Genomic DNA, 16,665 nt, shown 5'->3' on the forward strand with positions numbered 1-16,665 from the left:
ATTATTAATCACATAAATGATACTATATATTTGGTAATTATGAAGTTGGATAAATAAATTTTGTGCAAAGAGTGTATAAAATTCCACATAATTCAGATTTAAAATATCATAAATCATCAAATTACTTAATATCATGAATTACTGTTTCATCGTAAACAATAAATTATATACGTCTAAAAATTATTATTTATATTCTAATCATATAAATGACTCTATATTTGGGAATTTTAATTTTGAATAAATAAATTTTATGCAACGAATGTATAACATTCATCAAAATTCAGAAAATAGACATGATAATATAACACAATTTAAATCACCTAATAAAGTCTGAAATTATCCTGCCCATTAAAATAAAAAGACATTATTTATTTATTAATTTGTTTATCATATAGCCCACAGAGTAGCACCAGGAGGATTTGAAAATACAATTTTAATAACACATATATTATGATAATACAAATATAGTAATATATGATATAGCAATACATAACCTTATATGCCTACATTGCCTTATATCTAGCCCTTAATGAGCAAATATTGACTGTGGCACCTTTGATGAATAATGACTTACTTGAATTGATTTTACATATATTTGTGCTTGTTTTATATTACATTTTTTTTCACACCTTTGTTTAGTCTCAAAGACTAGTAAAGTATATTATAATCATAATTGTAATGAATAATTATTACAAAAAAATATTATAAACTGACTTATTTATTTGAATAAAATTGATGATAATCTAATATATTCAGAATTATTATTTTATCATCTAATCTGATTTCATCTCTTGACATATGTAGACTAGATTTCGCAACTTGTCATCTGCAATTTTATCATTTGATTGTTTCATATCAAAAAGGATTTATTTGTTGTTGTTGTGTATCCAAGCAAATATAAATAAAATTAAAATTGATATATAAAACTTATTCTATCTTTAACCCATAACTTGAAAGAAAAAAATTAAGAAATGGTACAACATATTAATGATATTTGTTCAGAATGTAAATTTTTGACGATATAGGTTTAATGAAAACAACATCAGCATTTTTATTATTACAAAACGATTTGTATACTATTAAACCACAAAATAATTATTTTGCGTTGAATTTACTTTGCCCTCATTTTCAAAATATGTAGTTATATTAACTAAATTGTTCATGAATAGTAAATCAGTAAGACCGCAACCGTGACACAGTTTTTTAATACAATATGATTAAATTGTATTCAATTTTTTAAAATAAAAGTAAGACATACATACAAATAATGTAAAATGCAAAAAAAAATAATTAACAGTTTTATTGAATGTACTAAAATTAAGTAATTAAATGCATTTGGTTCACAAGTAGGAAATCATTTGGGTTTGTTAAAACAATTAAAACAGATTTACTGATTCAGTTCATTTCCTTATACAGTGGTGCCATGTGCTACTTAGTTTAAGTTATAACCTGGTTTTCTCCATTACTGTATTTGTTACTTTATTCAAAATTTTGCCTGGATAAAATTTAAACATTTTATTCGATAAATTTTATTAATAATTTTTTCACCTTAAAGCTAACAGTAGGATAGGTAATTTTTTTTTGATATTTTGACAGAAAAGAATGTACATTACCATATAACATTTATACTTTTCTATAATCATGAATCATGCCCACGTTCCAAAAGAATTTTATCAGCAGATAAGATTATCTACAAATTTACGTGTTACTAGCAAAAATATCAGATACTTCAGGTGGAATTATTTTATATTATTTGCGTTTATGTTTTGCATTCTTTATTTAAATAAGTACTTTTATGAATTGCGCTTTTTTCAATATAATGAATGTTAATATAATCGATAGTGCGTGTTTATAATCGCTATTATTATTTGTACATTATTATAATTTTATAACAACTTAATTGAAACATGCAAAATTGAAAAGGATATTATGCACTTTACGGATAAATATCGTTATTTATATAACTCCTATCGAATTCTACTTCCTTTATAAGTCAATACGAAATTTTCAATTGTTATTTTAATATAATAATTAAAATTGAATTAAGAACTAAAATTTTTGCGAAGCTAGACACCAAGATTACTAAAACGATAAATCAAATTGGTGTGTGTCAATTTTTTTCAAATTTCAGATATTGAGTTTGTGATTATTTTGTTGATTTAGATAATGACTAATTATCATAAATGCTGTATAATGCCATGATAATGTATATCACAATTGCGGAGTAATTCGATGCGTTGCTAAGATCAATACATTAAATATTGGATTATCCGATTAAGTCAATATTGACTGGAATTGACTGATCTTATATATATATATATATATATATATATATATATATATATATATATATACATACATACATCTAAAAAAATATAAATTTTTTCTATTTCAAGAACTGCATTTTTCTTGAGAAAACTAATTTTCTTCTCAATGTAACAATTTCAATTGTGTGTTGAAATACATGAGCATGATCTTAAGGTTTACATTTTTTGTTAATGATTAATTTTATAACATCTACTAAAAATATTCTATACAACACCTCTATATATTCACTATATGCATTTATTAAAGTCTCTATTTACTATCATATAATAATAAATGGATATGACACAAATTCTGCAGAACGCGAGTGCAAGTTATTCGCTTATTTGATTAATGGTTGAATTGATTTCGTTGCAAATTAATTATGTATTTAATTAAACAAGGTAATTTATGATTCTGTTAATAGAGAGACTATCGTAAATATCATTGTCACATATTCATAGAGTAGGTTATTGCTGCAGGGAATAGAGAAAGTCAGTCAAAATATTGAAGGCGCATTTGTTTACAATAAATTAATTTATTTTTATAAAATAATATGATTTTGTGATAAACAAAGTGATCGATTAAAAATTAAAAATAATTCTAAAAATGATAAAAAATTATGTCGATATTTGAGTATTGCATATAACTTAATCTTATATCATATTCTGTCTGACTGAGACAAATATAATACTGGAAGATTCAGATGTAGCTTTTAATGAGAAAAATATGGAACAAACTGGTTTTTACAAATATTTCTAATCATACAATCTTTTTATCAATTATGGAATTTCATTAATTATATAATCGCGATATCTTTACAGATATAAAAGTCATTTACAGATTTTTCAATTAACAAAAATTTATATGCTTTGTTTAACTAATTAAGATTAAATTATTCGATGATTACAATCTGTACAAGTACTTTGTAATTTCATTTAAGCCAATCGATTGATCACTTATAGTTGTGATAATAACTTTACACCATAAAAATGAATAATTTTTGAATATATTTTGAAGGTTTATGGCATCGTTCTGTTAATAGCTTTGCCAAATATTGATATTGACATAGGAATTACAGAGTGATTACACCATGATCAATATTTATTTTTATATATGTATTTGCAAAATGAAACTAAAATGTATAAGTTTTGATTTTTATCAAATCTACGACTTAAAAAATTGATAACGTATGGCAAACTTGATGAGACAATATACAGTAGGGGAGACTGGGTACGGCTGTGTCTCTTTTTTTTGTAACAGCAATAAGTTTGTTAATTTACTAGTTAGCTGTGAGAAAAGTAAATTAAATAGTAATTTGATTTTTTGTCTATTTGTTATTTGTCTATTAATTATGTAACACAGCGCGACATAATTAATTAGTCAAAGCTTATGAATACAACAATATATAACAAGACTTAATTTTTTAAATGATAAATATTTGTGAATTTTTCTGTTTTCTTTCGAATTTAAAAAGCGATGGAATCATTTCATTTTTTAAGAAATTTCGACACGCTATTTAGGAACCACGTGTTTGTTTCGTTCGGAGCCGTGTTGTCAAATCGTTTTTTCATGACCCTGTCATTATGCAATTGCAAAATAACCCCTCAACGAATCTTCTTTTAATTACGTTTTTTTCAAAATGTAAAATTTTTGGGTTGGAAAAATCGATATTATGATTTAAATTATCGATATGCTCGGTTAACATAGTCTTGAATTGTTTGGTATTGAAACGTATGGAATTTAAATAAATTTCTAAAAACTTTCATACTATCTTTATTGATGCAACGCCCGACTTTTAAACTCAAATAATATATATATATATATATATATATATATATATATATATATATATATATATATATATGAGTAAGTTCTTCAAAGGCAATACATAAAATAAAAGGCAAAGATTTAGAAGTTAATCTTTAATTTTTTCCAAACGTTTCGACATAGGATTTTATGTCATCATCAGTGGATCTACAGAATGAACATTGAAAAATTATTATAAACTAGGAAAAAATGACCGAAATTGGAAAAAGAACTACAGATAGATTCTATAGTTCTATAGTTAGTAGTAGTTTCGATAGTATCTATAGTTCTTTTTCCAATTTCTGTCATTTTTTCCTAGTTTATATTAATTTTTCAATGTTCATTCTGTAGGTCCACTGATGACGGCATAAAATTCTATGTCGAAACGTTTTGAAAAAATTAAAGATTAACTTCTAAATCTTTGCTTTTTATTTGATGTATTGCCCTTGAAGAACTTACTCATATTTTTCAACATCAAAACTAACTTCTTTAACATATATATATATATATATATATATATATATATATATATATATATATATATCATATTTGATCAAATCAAATAAATTAATTATATTTGAAATCGTTTGGCTGAATACGTATTATTTAATATTGCGACATTTCGGCACTACGGTCGTGCGCACGTTATCTTTACTTTGTACAAATGTTATTTTTTTATTATACATACATAAATAGCCCTACAGAAAAAAAATAATATTAATAATTACATAAAATTGAAATTAGAAAACTACACACAATAACTTAAAAATGGTTATATTTAATTATTTTATTAATTATTTCATCAGCGTTTTTTATAGGAAATAATCAAATCAAATACATCAATCAAATCAAATACATTGACATATAAGTTGATGCTTTATAATATGTAATAAACCTTAATTTTATTTTGCGAGATTATTATAGTCATCGATACTGACGTGACTTTTAACATGTAATTGATGTTTTGCAATAAACCTGATCCATAAATTTACTATTAATAAGATTCTATTTTATATGAGTTTTTTTAATATTCAATATATTTTTCTTAATTTGCATATATTTAAACCACTCTAGTGTTGTAATTTAACAATATAAGTGTAGTAGTAATTAGTAATTTTTCACAGATTGAGATATGAATTTATGTTGTAATTAATTCATTACTTGGTAATGCTGTTTCTTTACTAATAAGACATAAACAAATATCTATAATTATCAGTTTGTAAATATTAAATTATTTTAGTGGTTTCATAAATGTATGGATATACAAGGATAATAGTAATGATGCTTGTATAAGTTACTTAAAAAAATTTTGATTTTGAATGACACGAAGTAATAGAGTTGATACATCTCCACTTTGTTATTTTTTTGATTAGTACAAATCTATCTATTCATATTATTAGGTTTAGATGCATAGTTAATAATTAGAAGTTAGTATAAATCGTGAATATTGTAAATTTAATAAAGTTTAGAAATTATTGGTATTGGAAGGTAATATATTTTATTTTTCAACAATGTGATTTATTATTATGTTTGTATTTTCATACAACAAAACTTTTATCAGACAATAATGATTTGATTACTGTTGATTATAACTAATAAATTATATTATTTTTAGGGACGGGAGAGCAGGTCCACAGACCAACATTTCGCTCTCATGCCAAAGACTGTGCTAGTGCTTGTTGCACCAGAAAAACCTTAGAAAGGCATCTGCCTATAGTAAATTGGTTACCGAAATACACCTGGGAAAAATTAGGCAGAGATGCCATTGCAGGTGAATATTACCTATATAATTTAATATAAACTTTATTGATAACGTGGATGTAATCTTTTCAATATCACTGTTATGATATTACTTTATTTTTTATTACTAATTGTATGCCTTATATTTGAATGTATATTAAGTCATTAGCATATTCATTGGTTATAAAATAGTTAATAGATTTTTCAACTCATTATCAATGTCAAATATTTATTTAAATAAATAACTCTTTATGGTTTTTGTAGGTTTGACAGTAGGTTTGACAGCAATACCACAAGGTATTGCATATGCTGTAGTTGCAGGACTAGAACCTCAGGTAAATTTATTAATAAATTTATGAAATTATATAAATTCTAAAAGTTTACATTTCCATATATATCTTGAAACGTGAAGTCGAAAATGACTAAACTTTCTACATTTTGAAAATAATATACCTACATTATCATAAAAAATGAAAGTTTTTGTTTTATCATAAATATAATATTATTATTTTTGTATAAATTTCAAATTTACAACTTTTCACAATACTTTTTATACTTGATCACTAAAGTTTGATGAATAACTAATATTTTTTGTTGCATTATAAATACGCATGACTGATGATTAGCATGTCTCAATAATTACATTTAATTATAATCAATAACTTTTCAAACATATAATATGAATAAGAAATGTAAAGTAGATGTGACTTCAATTTATTTTATTCTCATTTTGGAACAGCAATCAAAACTTAATAGTTTGCATCTTATTGTTTGTTGGCAACCCATTAAGTTTTTTTTGATAGATTTTATTATTAGTAGGTGTTTATTTGATTGAATTAATCTGACTGCATGAACCAAAAATACTATATATTTTCCAATTTTTTTAAAATATTTTTTATTATTTATTATTACAGTATGGTTTATATGCTGGTTTCATGGGATGTTTCGTGTACATATTCCTAGGAGGATGCAAAGATGTGACAATAGGCCCCACGGCCATAATGGCTCTCATGGTGCAACGCTATGTACAAGATCTGGGGCCTGATTTTGCAATTCTGTCCACTTTTTTGGGTGGCTTGGTTATTTTAGCTTTAGGACTTTTACATTTAGGTAAGTGAAAATGTTTGAGGAAGATAAAAAATACATATACTAAATTGCAATTTGATACACCGTTAATATTTTGTTCATTACTACTATACCTTTAATTATAAATTCCTATACAAAATTTGATACACTATTATTATTTTGTTCATTACTACTGTACTTTTAAATAAAAAATTTTGTACAAAAGTTTACTATTATCAAATCAATAGTTTTATCACCTATTTTTAAAATTATACATGTGTAAAATGAGGATCCTGATACTGATTTCATTGACGTTCTAATTATAATTGTGCTATATTTTCAGGATTTTTAGTAGAATTCATTTCAATGCCTGTGACAGCGGGATTTACATCTGCTGCAGCAATAACAATAGCTTCTAGTCAATTTAAATCGCTGTTGGGTTTGCCAGGTAAATCATCTTCAACCAGCATGTTTTTTTAAATAATATTATAGTTAAATAATTAACCATTTTACACAGAAACAAAATAATTTATTTCAAATTATTTTATTGTGTTCTAATTTTATCATTAATTGATTATTTACTAAAGCAGAATGAACCCTTATAAGTATTAAACTACATTATAAAATTATTGTGTACTAAATTATAGATTAATTACAAAGAGCTTTTAAATTGCGTTTTAAAGCGTTAAATCAGTTCATTCCATTAAATGATTTCAAATTAAATTTCAGTTCAAATGATTTGCTTTCAGGTAGTGGGAATTCATTTGTTGAAGCCGTAGGAAATGTGATTAAAAATATTTCGCACACACAATTGTGGGATGCACTACTAGGATTTTCTACTATTATAATATTATTACTATTAAGGGTAAGTCATACATAGATGGAATAATAACTACTGTATCGTACTATTGCAAACATGATCAATTTTATTTTTATCTGTTAAATATGAATATTGATTTGTTTTTTTTTTTACCAGAAATTAAAAGATGTGAAAGGCAGATGGTCCAAAGTAGCACGAGGATTCTCATTGGGACGCAATGCTATTGCAGTAATAGGAGGAACTTTATTGGCATATTTATTCAGCATAAATGATATGACACCATTTAAACTAACAGGTTCGTATATCTTGTTGTTGAAACTGTCCCAAAAATAATAATCTTATGCAGGGCAACGGAATTCTTTTTCTGACTTAATTTTAAAAATAGATTTTTCAAGTGTTATTTATTTTCCAGGAAAAGTAGGTGAAGGGTTGCCACCATTTAGACCTCCACCACTATCCACAGTTGTCAACAATCAGACCATCGGATTTATGGAAATGGTGCAACATCTTGGTGGTTCAGTCGCCGCCTTACCATTGGTTTCAATTTTAGAAAGTATTGCCATAGCTAAAGCTTTTTGTAAGTAAAACTAGATAATTATATTTAAATATTTATATCATGTTATATAATACATATTAAGCGTGATCATACAGAATATATAATGATCAACTAACAAGCATACATTATATGTAAATTATGAATAATCGATTTAATTCAAATAGAATATTCGTGCAATTTACACAATGTTATATCACCGCTTTATAGCTTTTCGATTTATTTTAATAAATTTCAGTTAAACACGTAAATTGATTTCGTTACGTTAATAGTTTACGGCTGGAACTATTTAGGGGCATTTATGATTTGATACGAGAACTGCAGGGTTTAATTACGAACATGTTTCCGTAAACATGCACAACAGGCACGCACACCCACATAAATATATATATATATATATATATTTATTTATATATATATATATATTATATATATATATATATATACTAGCTGACCCGACAAACGATGTTTTGCTAATATAAGTACGGTATATTCTAAACAATTTCTAGAGAATCAAAAATATTAATACTTTAAGTGTATAAGGATGTGTTCTTTGAATGCTATATTCAATGAGGTGTTATAAAAACAAAAAACCCCATTAGTTTGTCTATATTTTGTCAATACAATCAAACTGGAAGATTTATACACTTTCTATAGAAAACACGGTATAATCCAATCCAAGTCTTTTTGGCCTTTCGGCTTATTGATTACGTTTCAAGTTTTTCAGATTCTTTTTTGATTCTGGATTTTGTATATAATTCTAAATAATACTACTGAGTTTATAAAATATTTTCAAACTTTTGCGAGTAGAGATAGAAAATGAATTAAGTATTTCTTCTTTGACCTTCGTTTTGAAAAGTTTCAAGTAACATTCGACGAATTAAAGTAAATTTAATAAAAAGTATATATGTAGAGCAGGGCGAGGCACAAAGGTCCAATTTGAGTTTGAGCAATTCTAAATTATATTATGAGAACCAAACCAATTATATCACAACAAATAATACATTTCAATCGAACAATTATCTGACTACGTTCAGTAAAACTGCCAGCTACTTCATCATTGTAAAAATGTGCTTTTTTGATGCCTTTCAAAAATTTGTTATCTAGACCTTTTTACTCTATTGGCAGGGTAACTTGGAACAGCCAGGTGAACGGAAGACAATACTTTTATTATGAATTTTCAAAGACTACCGTTTATCTCCCGATAACAAAGTCATAAGAATCAAGGTTATAGCTGGTTATACATCTTTTTTCCTCTACTTCCGAATATTATTGTTGTTAAGCAATGCTTATTTTTGACACATCGGCGGTGGACCTTTTTAACCCCGGACCTTCATATATTACTATCTATTCTTTGATAAATTCTGGGAAATTATAACTGGGAAAATGTTATTCGACAAAATGTCTATTTGATCGATACTAAAGGTTCTGATTTTAAATAACATAAATAAAAATTAATATAACCTAGAAAATGTTATATAAATACCAATGAGTATATAATAATACAAATGAAATCTTTCAGAGCACCGTGTTTGAGAAAAATATGACAAAAAGTGCATTTTCCTATTAGCATTTCAAAAAAGTTGATATTTTGAGTTTCTATCAACACTTGCGGCCCGTTTAATAACGCTTTTGTATATTAATAAAACTACAAACAAAACTATTTACTACAATTTGATCATAATTAAATAATATTCATGTAAAACATCCTATTAAATGTAATTGAACATCATCTGTCAAAAACGTTTGACATTTCACGTATTAGCCACCGTCGATTATTTCATTTAAATTACGCTTCTACAAAAGTTTTCAAATTAAAAATGTAAAATTTCTATGCGATTTTGAAATAATATCTCACCTTTCCGACCATCTCTGGATTGGCACGTATTTTTCAAGACTCAGACTGGCCAAATCGGTTTAGCGGTTTTCGAGTTTTACCGAATCAATTGATCGAAAGCTCCATTTTCATACAAAAGATATATATATATATATATATATATATATATATTCCTTTTTCAGCAAAGGGACGAGCAGTGGACGCGACACAAGAAATGTTAGCCCTGGGCACTTGCAATGTTTTGGGGTCATTCTTCTTGTCAATGCCGACTACTGGATCATTCACCAGGACGGCTGTCAATAATGCCAGTGGGGTAGAAACTACTTTTGGTGGAGCATTTACTGGTAAATTTAAATGAAAATTTATTAAATAACGATTGTGCAATGCATTGTACCTTAAGTTAAATTGCTAGAACTTTCCGTCCCGTGATTAAACATTGGAGGAATAAAAATAATAAAAATTCTTCACTGATTAATAACCTAATGAACCGTTATTATTTGCAGGAGCTCTCATTCTCATCGCCTTAAGTGTTTTGACATCTACATTCTATTACATTCCAAAAGCAACATTGGCTGCAGTTATCCTGTGTGCAATGTTCTTCATGTTAGAAATTGATCATGTCAAACTCATTTGGAGAACTAGAAGTGAGTATGAAATATTAAAAAAAAAGAACTGCTTAAACTTCATTATTATAACTTACATGTGCTTTTCGAAGTCAAACTTCTTTAGGCGCAACTAGGGTGTAAATCCGTACAAATGCAACGGAAGTGTGTTACGTCAGATAAGATAAGAGTCGAGTGCCAATGATTCGTCCTTCGCTCTCGATGATATCATTTCTGTACGAGTCGATTGTGATTTGTCGCGTATGTGAATAGAGATCTGTCGTTGTATGCGTACCGGCATACAACGTCGTTGTATGCGTACCGATATCAACAAGGAAATCGACATAGATAGATGAATAAACATTTTAAAATTACATCGTAGTAAAAATCTTGATTTAATGAAAAATGCCTGAATCAGAAGATTATTTTACCCTGTTCCTTGAAAATAATAAAACAAATTAAACATTTGTACTAAACGTAAGTTTATTGATTGTAAATTATTTCTATATTATTCGTAGTTTCTATAAATCTTTGAAGTCATTAAAATGGAAAATATTTTTTAGGCAACCAGACATTACACCTGTTCAACGAATGTTAGTTAATTTTTATTGAAGTTCTTCACATACAAATATTATATGATGATGAGTGAAATTTTGAAAACAATATTTGTTTAGGCGTTGTTTGACACAATCCACTGTGTGAACTAATATTATAGAAGTTATTAATCAGCAATTACTTCATTTCTCTAATGAAGGTTCATTTCTAAATGCTAATTACAATGACAAACCGATCATGTCATATTTGAAGTATAAAGCCATACTTAAACGCATTATATAAATGTATATAATGATTGACACTAATAAATATGTGCATCACGAGTGTTACCATATTACTAAGAAACATTATTTAAAATTGCTATATTCCATGTTAATTAAATGCCATCTTGTACAGTAGCAAATTAGTTTTACTTTAATCGCGTATGAACCTTACGCGCACTCTTTTTTGAATAAAAGTACTCAAGACCTATTACAATACGTTAATGGACTTAAATCTGATTATTACCTATCTAATTATACCATACGATACCTAAAACCATCAGTTCCTACATTTATATATAAATCTATTACCGCTTCATCATTATTTGATATTAACCTATTATATATGACATACACTACGTATCTTTTTACCCTTTACAAACCTTACATACTACCATTTACACGCTATATTTTACTCTTATCTATTATCTATTGTCTCTACCCTATACAATATTTTTTAACTCTTATATATTATCTATTATATTGTCTAACGTATACTCTATTGCCTATCGCCCACACCGGGAATTGAACCCGGGACCACCGCGTGGCGGTGGATCGCCTCGACCACTACTCTATTGGGTCCCTCACAAATAATATATTAAGGCACGCATTGTTTTTCCGCGGTACCTTTACCTATTAATTAAGTAATTAATACTAAGGTGACGCGACGACACGCGAAAAAAGGCGACCAATCGCAGCATTACGGTGGTCTAGTGGTTAAGATCGCTGCCTCCCACGCAGAGGGCTCGGGTTCGATTCTCGGTAGGGTTCGGAAAAATTAGAGTTTAAGAAAAATTATAGGTGTAAGATAAGAAATAATATTGGGCGTATTAGGCGTACGATATAATTAGTTAAAAGGCGTACAACATAGAATTTAAGGTTAAGGCATACGTAATAGGGTTTTAGGCGTATTAGGCATACTATATAGTTAGTTAAAAGGCGTACAACATAGAATTTAAGATTTAGGCACACGCCAGTATGATATAGGGATCTTATAAGAAATACTTGTTATCTGATAATCGTTAGCACAATTTTGATACGGGTACTGTATATAATGCATTTTTATCCTTATAACAACTCTTTAAATATTATTTTATTCATGGAAAATAAAAAAGGACGTGACATACCTCAACATTTAATTTAAATTCAAAACAGGTATTGTCGAACTAAGAAAACAAAAATAAATTTTACTTAAAAATACAATTTATATTCTTTTAACAATATACATGTGCAGGGTTGTCCCAGAACTCAACCAACATGTTCGTCTTTATGTCTGTTCGTCAGATTTTCTTTGATAAATTTATAAAATAAACATCATAACAACCATGCAAATTTTTAATGCTATGATAAATATATAATTTTAAAATTTATTATTATATAAATGTGTAAATAATGTGTGTGTAATGGTCGACACTAATAAATGTGTGCATCACGAGTGTTACCATATTACTAATAAACATTATTCAAAATTGTTATATGATGTATTTATTTTTACTTAAATGCCATCTTGTACAGTACCAACTAAGTTTTACTTCAATAGCGTGTGAACCTTACGCGCACTCTTTTTTTATTCTTTAATTACTTCTCATGGTATACTAATTTTTTATCACTTGTGGTTAATAAACTAAGATGTATGTATAATATATTAATATGAGTTGTAAAAAGTTTTTTTTACGAATTTTCAGAAATAGACATATTGCCATTTATTGTTACCTGGCTGGTGTGTCTGTTCTTTGGACTGGAGTATGGAATGTTGGCTGGTGTTTCGTTTAATTTGCTATTTATTCTATATTCTACAGCCAGACCAAATATCGATGTGAAATTTGCACAGGTGAAATACAGAGCAAATTTTGTTTTAATAAATTCAATTTCATATTGTAAAGTGATATTTAAAAAATGCCGTATCATGAATTGAAAAATTTAAATAATATAATTTGTAGAAAAGCATTTAATGAGTGCGTACTTGCATACTATTACTTGTTTGATGTTATATTTCGAAAATAATATCCCTAAATTCTTGGGATCACTTGACACAAGTGTAATTAAAATTGCTATTCAATATTTTTGAATCTTATTAGAATCTTTTCATAACTTCTAGTTAGATTGTTTTATTTTTCTTCGTTTAATTTATTTATTAGGAAATGAATAGTAAATATGTTTTGTTCAATATATAGGAAATATGATCACTATCTAATATTCTTATAAGCTATTGAAAATAATTTATAATTGTATAAGTGTTTTCATAAAAAAATCGCATTCTAGCAAAGATCTTTTTTGTTTGCATTTATCTAAAGTTTTATTATTCCAGATCAATATAATATGTAATTTTGAAGAAATAATAGATGAATTTATAATTTTCAGGTGGATGGTCATGAAATTCTGATTGTGACACCAGATCAGAGTCTTGTATTTTCAGCTTCTGATTATGTCAGATCCTACGTCCTGGAACGTTGTGGAACTGATAATAAATTAATTGTTGTGATAAATGGTGAAAATGTTAATAGCATTGACACTACAGTAGCTAGGGTAAGTATTTTTGTATATAATTTTAGTATATTAAAAAAATTACTTTCAGCTTCAAAACGGTTTAGTTCTTTGGTCATGCGTGCTAAATATGGTAAATTGATTTACATGCACATGTAATAGATATCTGAGAATTCATTCTTTACCAAATTCTATAATATATTTATGTTTATATATAAAATAAATATTATATAATGAAAATTTAATTTAAATATTATTACTAATTAATATGATACGTTTTATATTTATGGATATTACTTTATCTTTTCAGAGTTTTAAAGTATTATGTGATGATATGAAAGTTCGCGAACAAAATATATTTTTCTGGAATTGGAACAAATCCTCATCGAATGTTTTAAGAAGACTGGATCCGAAAACTGATAATCTCTTCAGACAATCTGAAACTATCGCTGGAGTTTTACAAAAATCAGACGATATTACTCATGTTATCACCGCAGAAAATAATCATATAGCATAATGTATACAATTTTAATAAAAAAAAAACAGAAAAATAATTGTATTTTTTATTATATCTCGAAATAAATTATTTAAATTGTTTAATTTAGAAATCATACCAAATTAAACAAAATAATAAACACATTATTATATAAATGATAAATTGTTCGACTAAAAATAGAACTAGATTTAACAACTTATAAAAATATCTACCATGAGTGAAGTAAATCAAGATTTCTGAGAACGATTCCGCTTTTTTTGTAACGCAATCTTTTGATTGTTATGCATTAATAATTTCAGAATATTGTTTTTTACAGATTATCAACAATTGAATAAAAGTTCGGAATTATTTTCGTTTAAGACTTATGATTTTTAGTCAATCTTTATATGGATTTCATTTCAATAGCACGCCGCGTTGTACTGTTAATCTAACATTAAGAAGAGTTTGATGCAAAGTTGAAGAATTGTTGATTGTTGAAGTCTTTTAACACTGAATATTGTTAGTGAAAGTGAGTAAATAATGCACTATTTTATATAAAACTAGCAAACCTGGCAAACTCCGTTTCACCACCAGATGGTTTGAACATTTTGTTTGGTGATTAAAAAATGAAGAAAAAATTGCCTGCTGTTGAAATTGAATAAAAATTCGCACAATACGCGTGATTGATTTGATGGTTTCCAATTGAAATGTTAGGAACTTATTTTTTTTTACATTTTTGCACAATTTCACAGTGAACACAATGCCGGTTTGTCACATGAAATTAACTGAGCAGAAAACAATGGGTATCTGTCAAACAAATGAGTAGTAGTCAAACAAAAAATATTAGTTTGTAGTACACGCTAAGTATCAGAGATGACGCTTTATGTGAAAAAAAATAGTGTTATCCGCTTTTCAGTTGAAATCTTTCTTCAATTTTCTTTGCTATAAATTTCACGGGGCCCGAGACCTTTCCAACGAATGCAAAGTCGTCGAAATTGGTTCGTGTGTTCTGAAGTTATATCGTCAGGAAGGAAAACCCGACTTATTTTTATATAATAGATATTAGTGAATGCATTGATAGTACATATAATGTGTAGAGTAAAGTATTGTAGATTTGTGTAGTTTGGTGTAATGTGATAAAAATCTAAATATTTATTTTTTCTCAGATCTAAAATCCTTGAATTTAACAGACTAACTAATAAAATATTCTTAGAATCACTAATTACCTTTGGAGTATTTAAATAAATTTATTATTAATCTACCAATATTTATTTAATTAAACCTAAATGTATCGCTCGATACAAATATATTGGACATGTAGATAGATTACACAAGAGTCGTTATTTGAATTTGAATCGCGATCAAGAGGATTTAATATAAAACCTGATGGAAGAATTAAACGCTAAAACAATATTGAATCAACTCGTAATTGAGTATCGCATTTCGGCCGTGAAAAATGATCGCAGCTCGTTTGGCTGTGGAATACTATTAACGGGATTAATGTAATCACGAGGGCTTTCATCAGGAAAAACGATAATCGATGTGCTTAATGAACGAATTAGAGTTTTACATGGAAATGTAAAAGAATAGTATTGTATTTCACTATATTATGTATCGAAAATAATCGACCACGAAACCATTTTAAAATATCTTGCAAATGTTTGTCTATTGTTTCTGAAATATAGCAAAATTTTTCTTGGCCGGAGAAGACTGGATAATAATATTCGGAGCTTTTGATATCTTTCGTTTATATGAATTCAATTAGACTTTATACAAAAACCAACATTCTAGAAAACCGATTTTTGGATAATATTTTTTGGAAAAATCTTAGTTTTAACTGGTTTCGATTTTTTCTAAAACTAATGATGCATGGCATCGTGCTTTAAGGCAAATTGCTGGAACTCCCCGTACCGTAATGAAATATTCAAACTTAATTAATCGAATTTAAAATGATGGGCATTGTTTAATATTTATAAGAATTATATAAACTGAATTGCAATTATTTATTTAAAATATATAAAAACTTCAGCTAGAATTAAAATTAAAATTCGAATTATTTTCGACATTAAAATTTTTTTTTTTGAAAATTAATTTTTTTTTTCTAAGGCAATTTTTTCGTTAATAGAAGCAGAAAGTTTATTGAATCATTCAAATCGGATAT

The 16,665-nt window shown here is 27.0% G+C and overlaps 1 protein-coding gene across 3 annotated transcripts in view; it reads left to right on the forward strand.

The window, feature by feature from the left end:
* Positions 1-14,567, forward strand: part of LOC113372190 (sodium-independent sulfate anion transporter-like) — a 34,006-nt gene extending 19,439 nt beyond the window's left edge. For all 3 annotated transcript variants that reach the window (XM_026612514.1, XM_026612512.1, XM_026612515.1), the window contains 12 exons: positions 5,729-5,884; positions 6,118-6,188; positions 6,768-6,963; positions 7,262-7,366; positions 7,668-7,783; positions 7,895-8,033; positions 8,151-8,315; positions 10,311-10,472; positions 10,632-10,772; positions 13,231-13,376; positions 13,907-14,071; positions 14,340-14,567. In XM_026612514.1, the coding sequence (XP_026468299.1) occupies positions 5,729-5,884; positions 6,118-6,188; positions 6,768-6,963; positions 7,262-7,366; positions 7,668-7,783; positions 7,895-8,033; positions 8,151-8,315; positions 10,311-10,472; positions 10,632-10,772; positions 13,231-13,376; positions 13,907-14,071; positions 14,340-14,546 (1,769 nt within the window). In that variant the 3' untranslated portion in view covers positions 14,547-14,567. The remainder of the gene's footprint in view (positions 1-5,728; positions 5,885-6,117; positions 6,189-6,767; positions 6,964-7,261; positions 7,367-7,667; positions 7,784-7,894; positions 8,034-8,150; positions 8,316-10,310; positions 10,473-10,631; positions 10,773-13,230; positions 13,377-13,906; positions 14,072-14,339) is intronic.
* The last annotated feature ends 2,098 nt before the right edge of the window (positions 14,568-16,665 follow it).

The sequence above is a fragment of the Ctenocephalides felis genome, unplaced genomic scaffold (assembly GCF_003426905.1).
Source record: "Ctenocephalides felis isolate EL2017-DRISC unplaced genomic scaffold, ASM342690v1 CF-g0.4_SCAFFOLD_01604, whole genome shotgun sequence".
Classification (NCBI taxonomy): domain Eukaryota; kingdom Metazoa; phylum Arthropoda; class Insecta; order Siphonaptera; family Pulicidae; genus Ctenocephalides; species Ctenocephalides felis.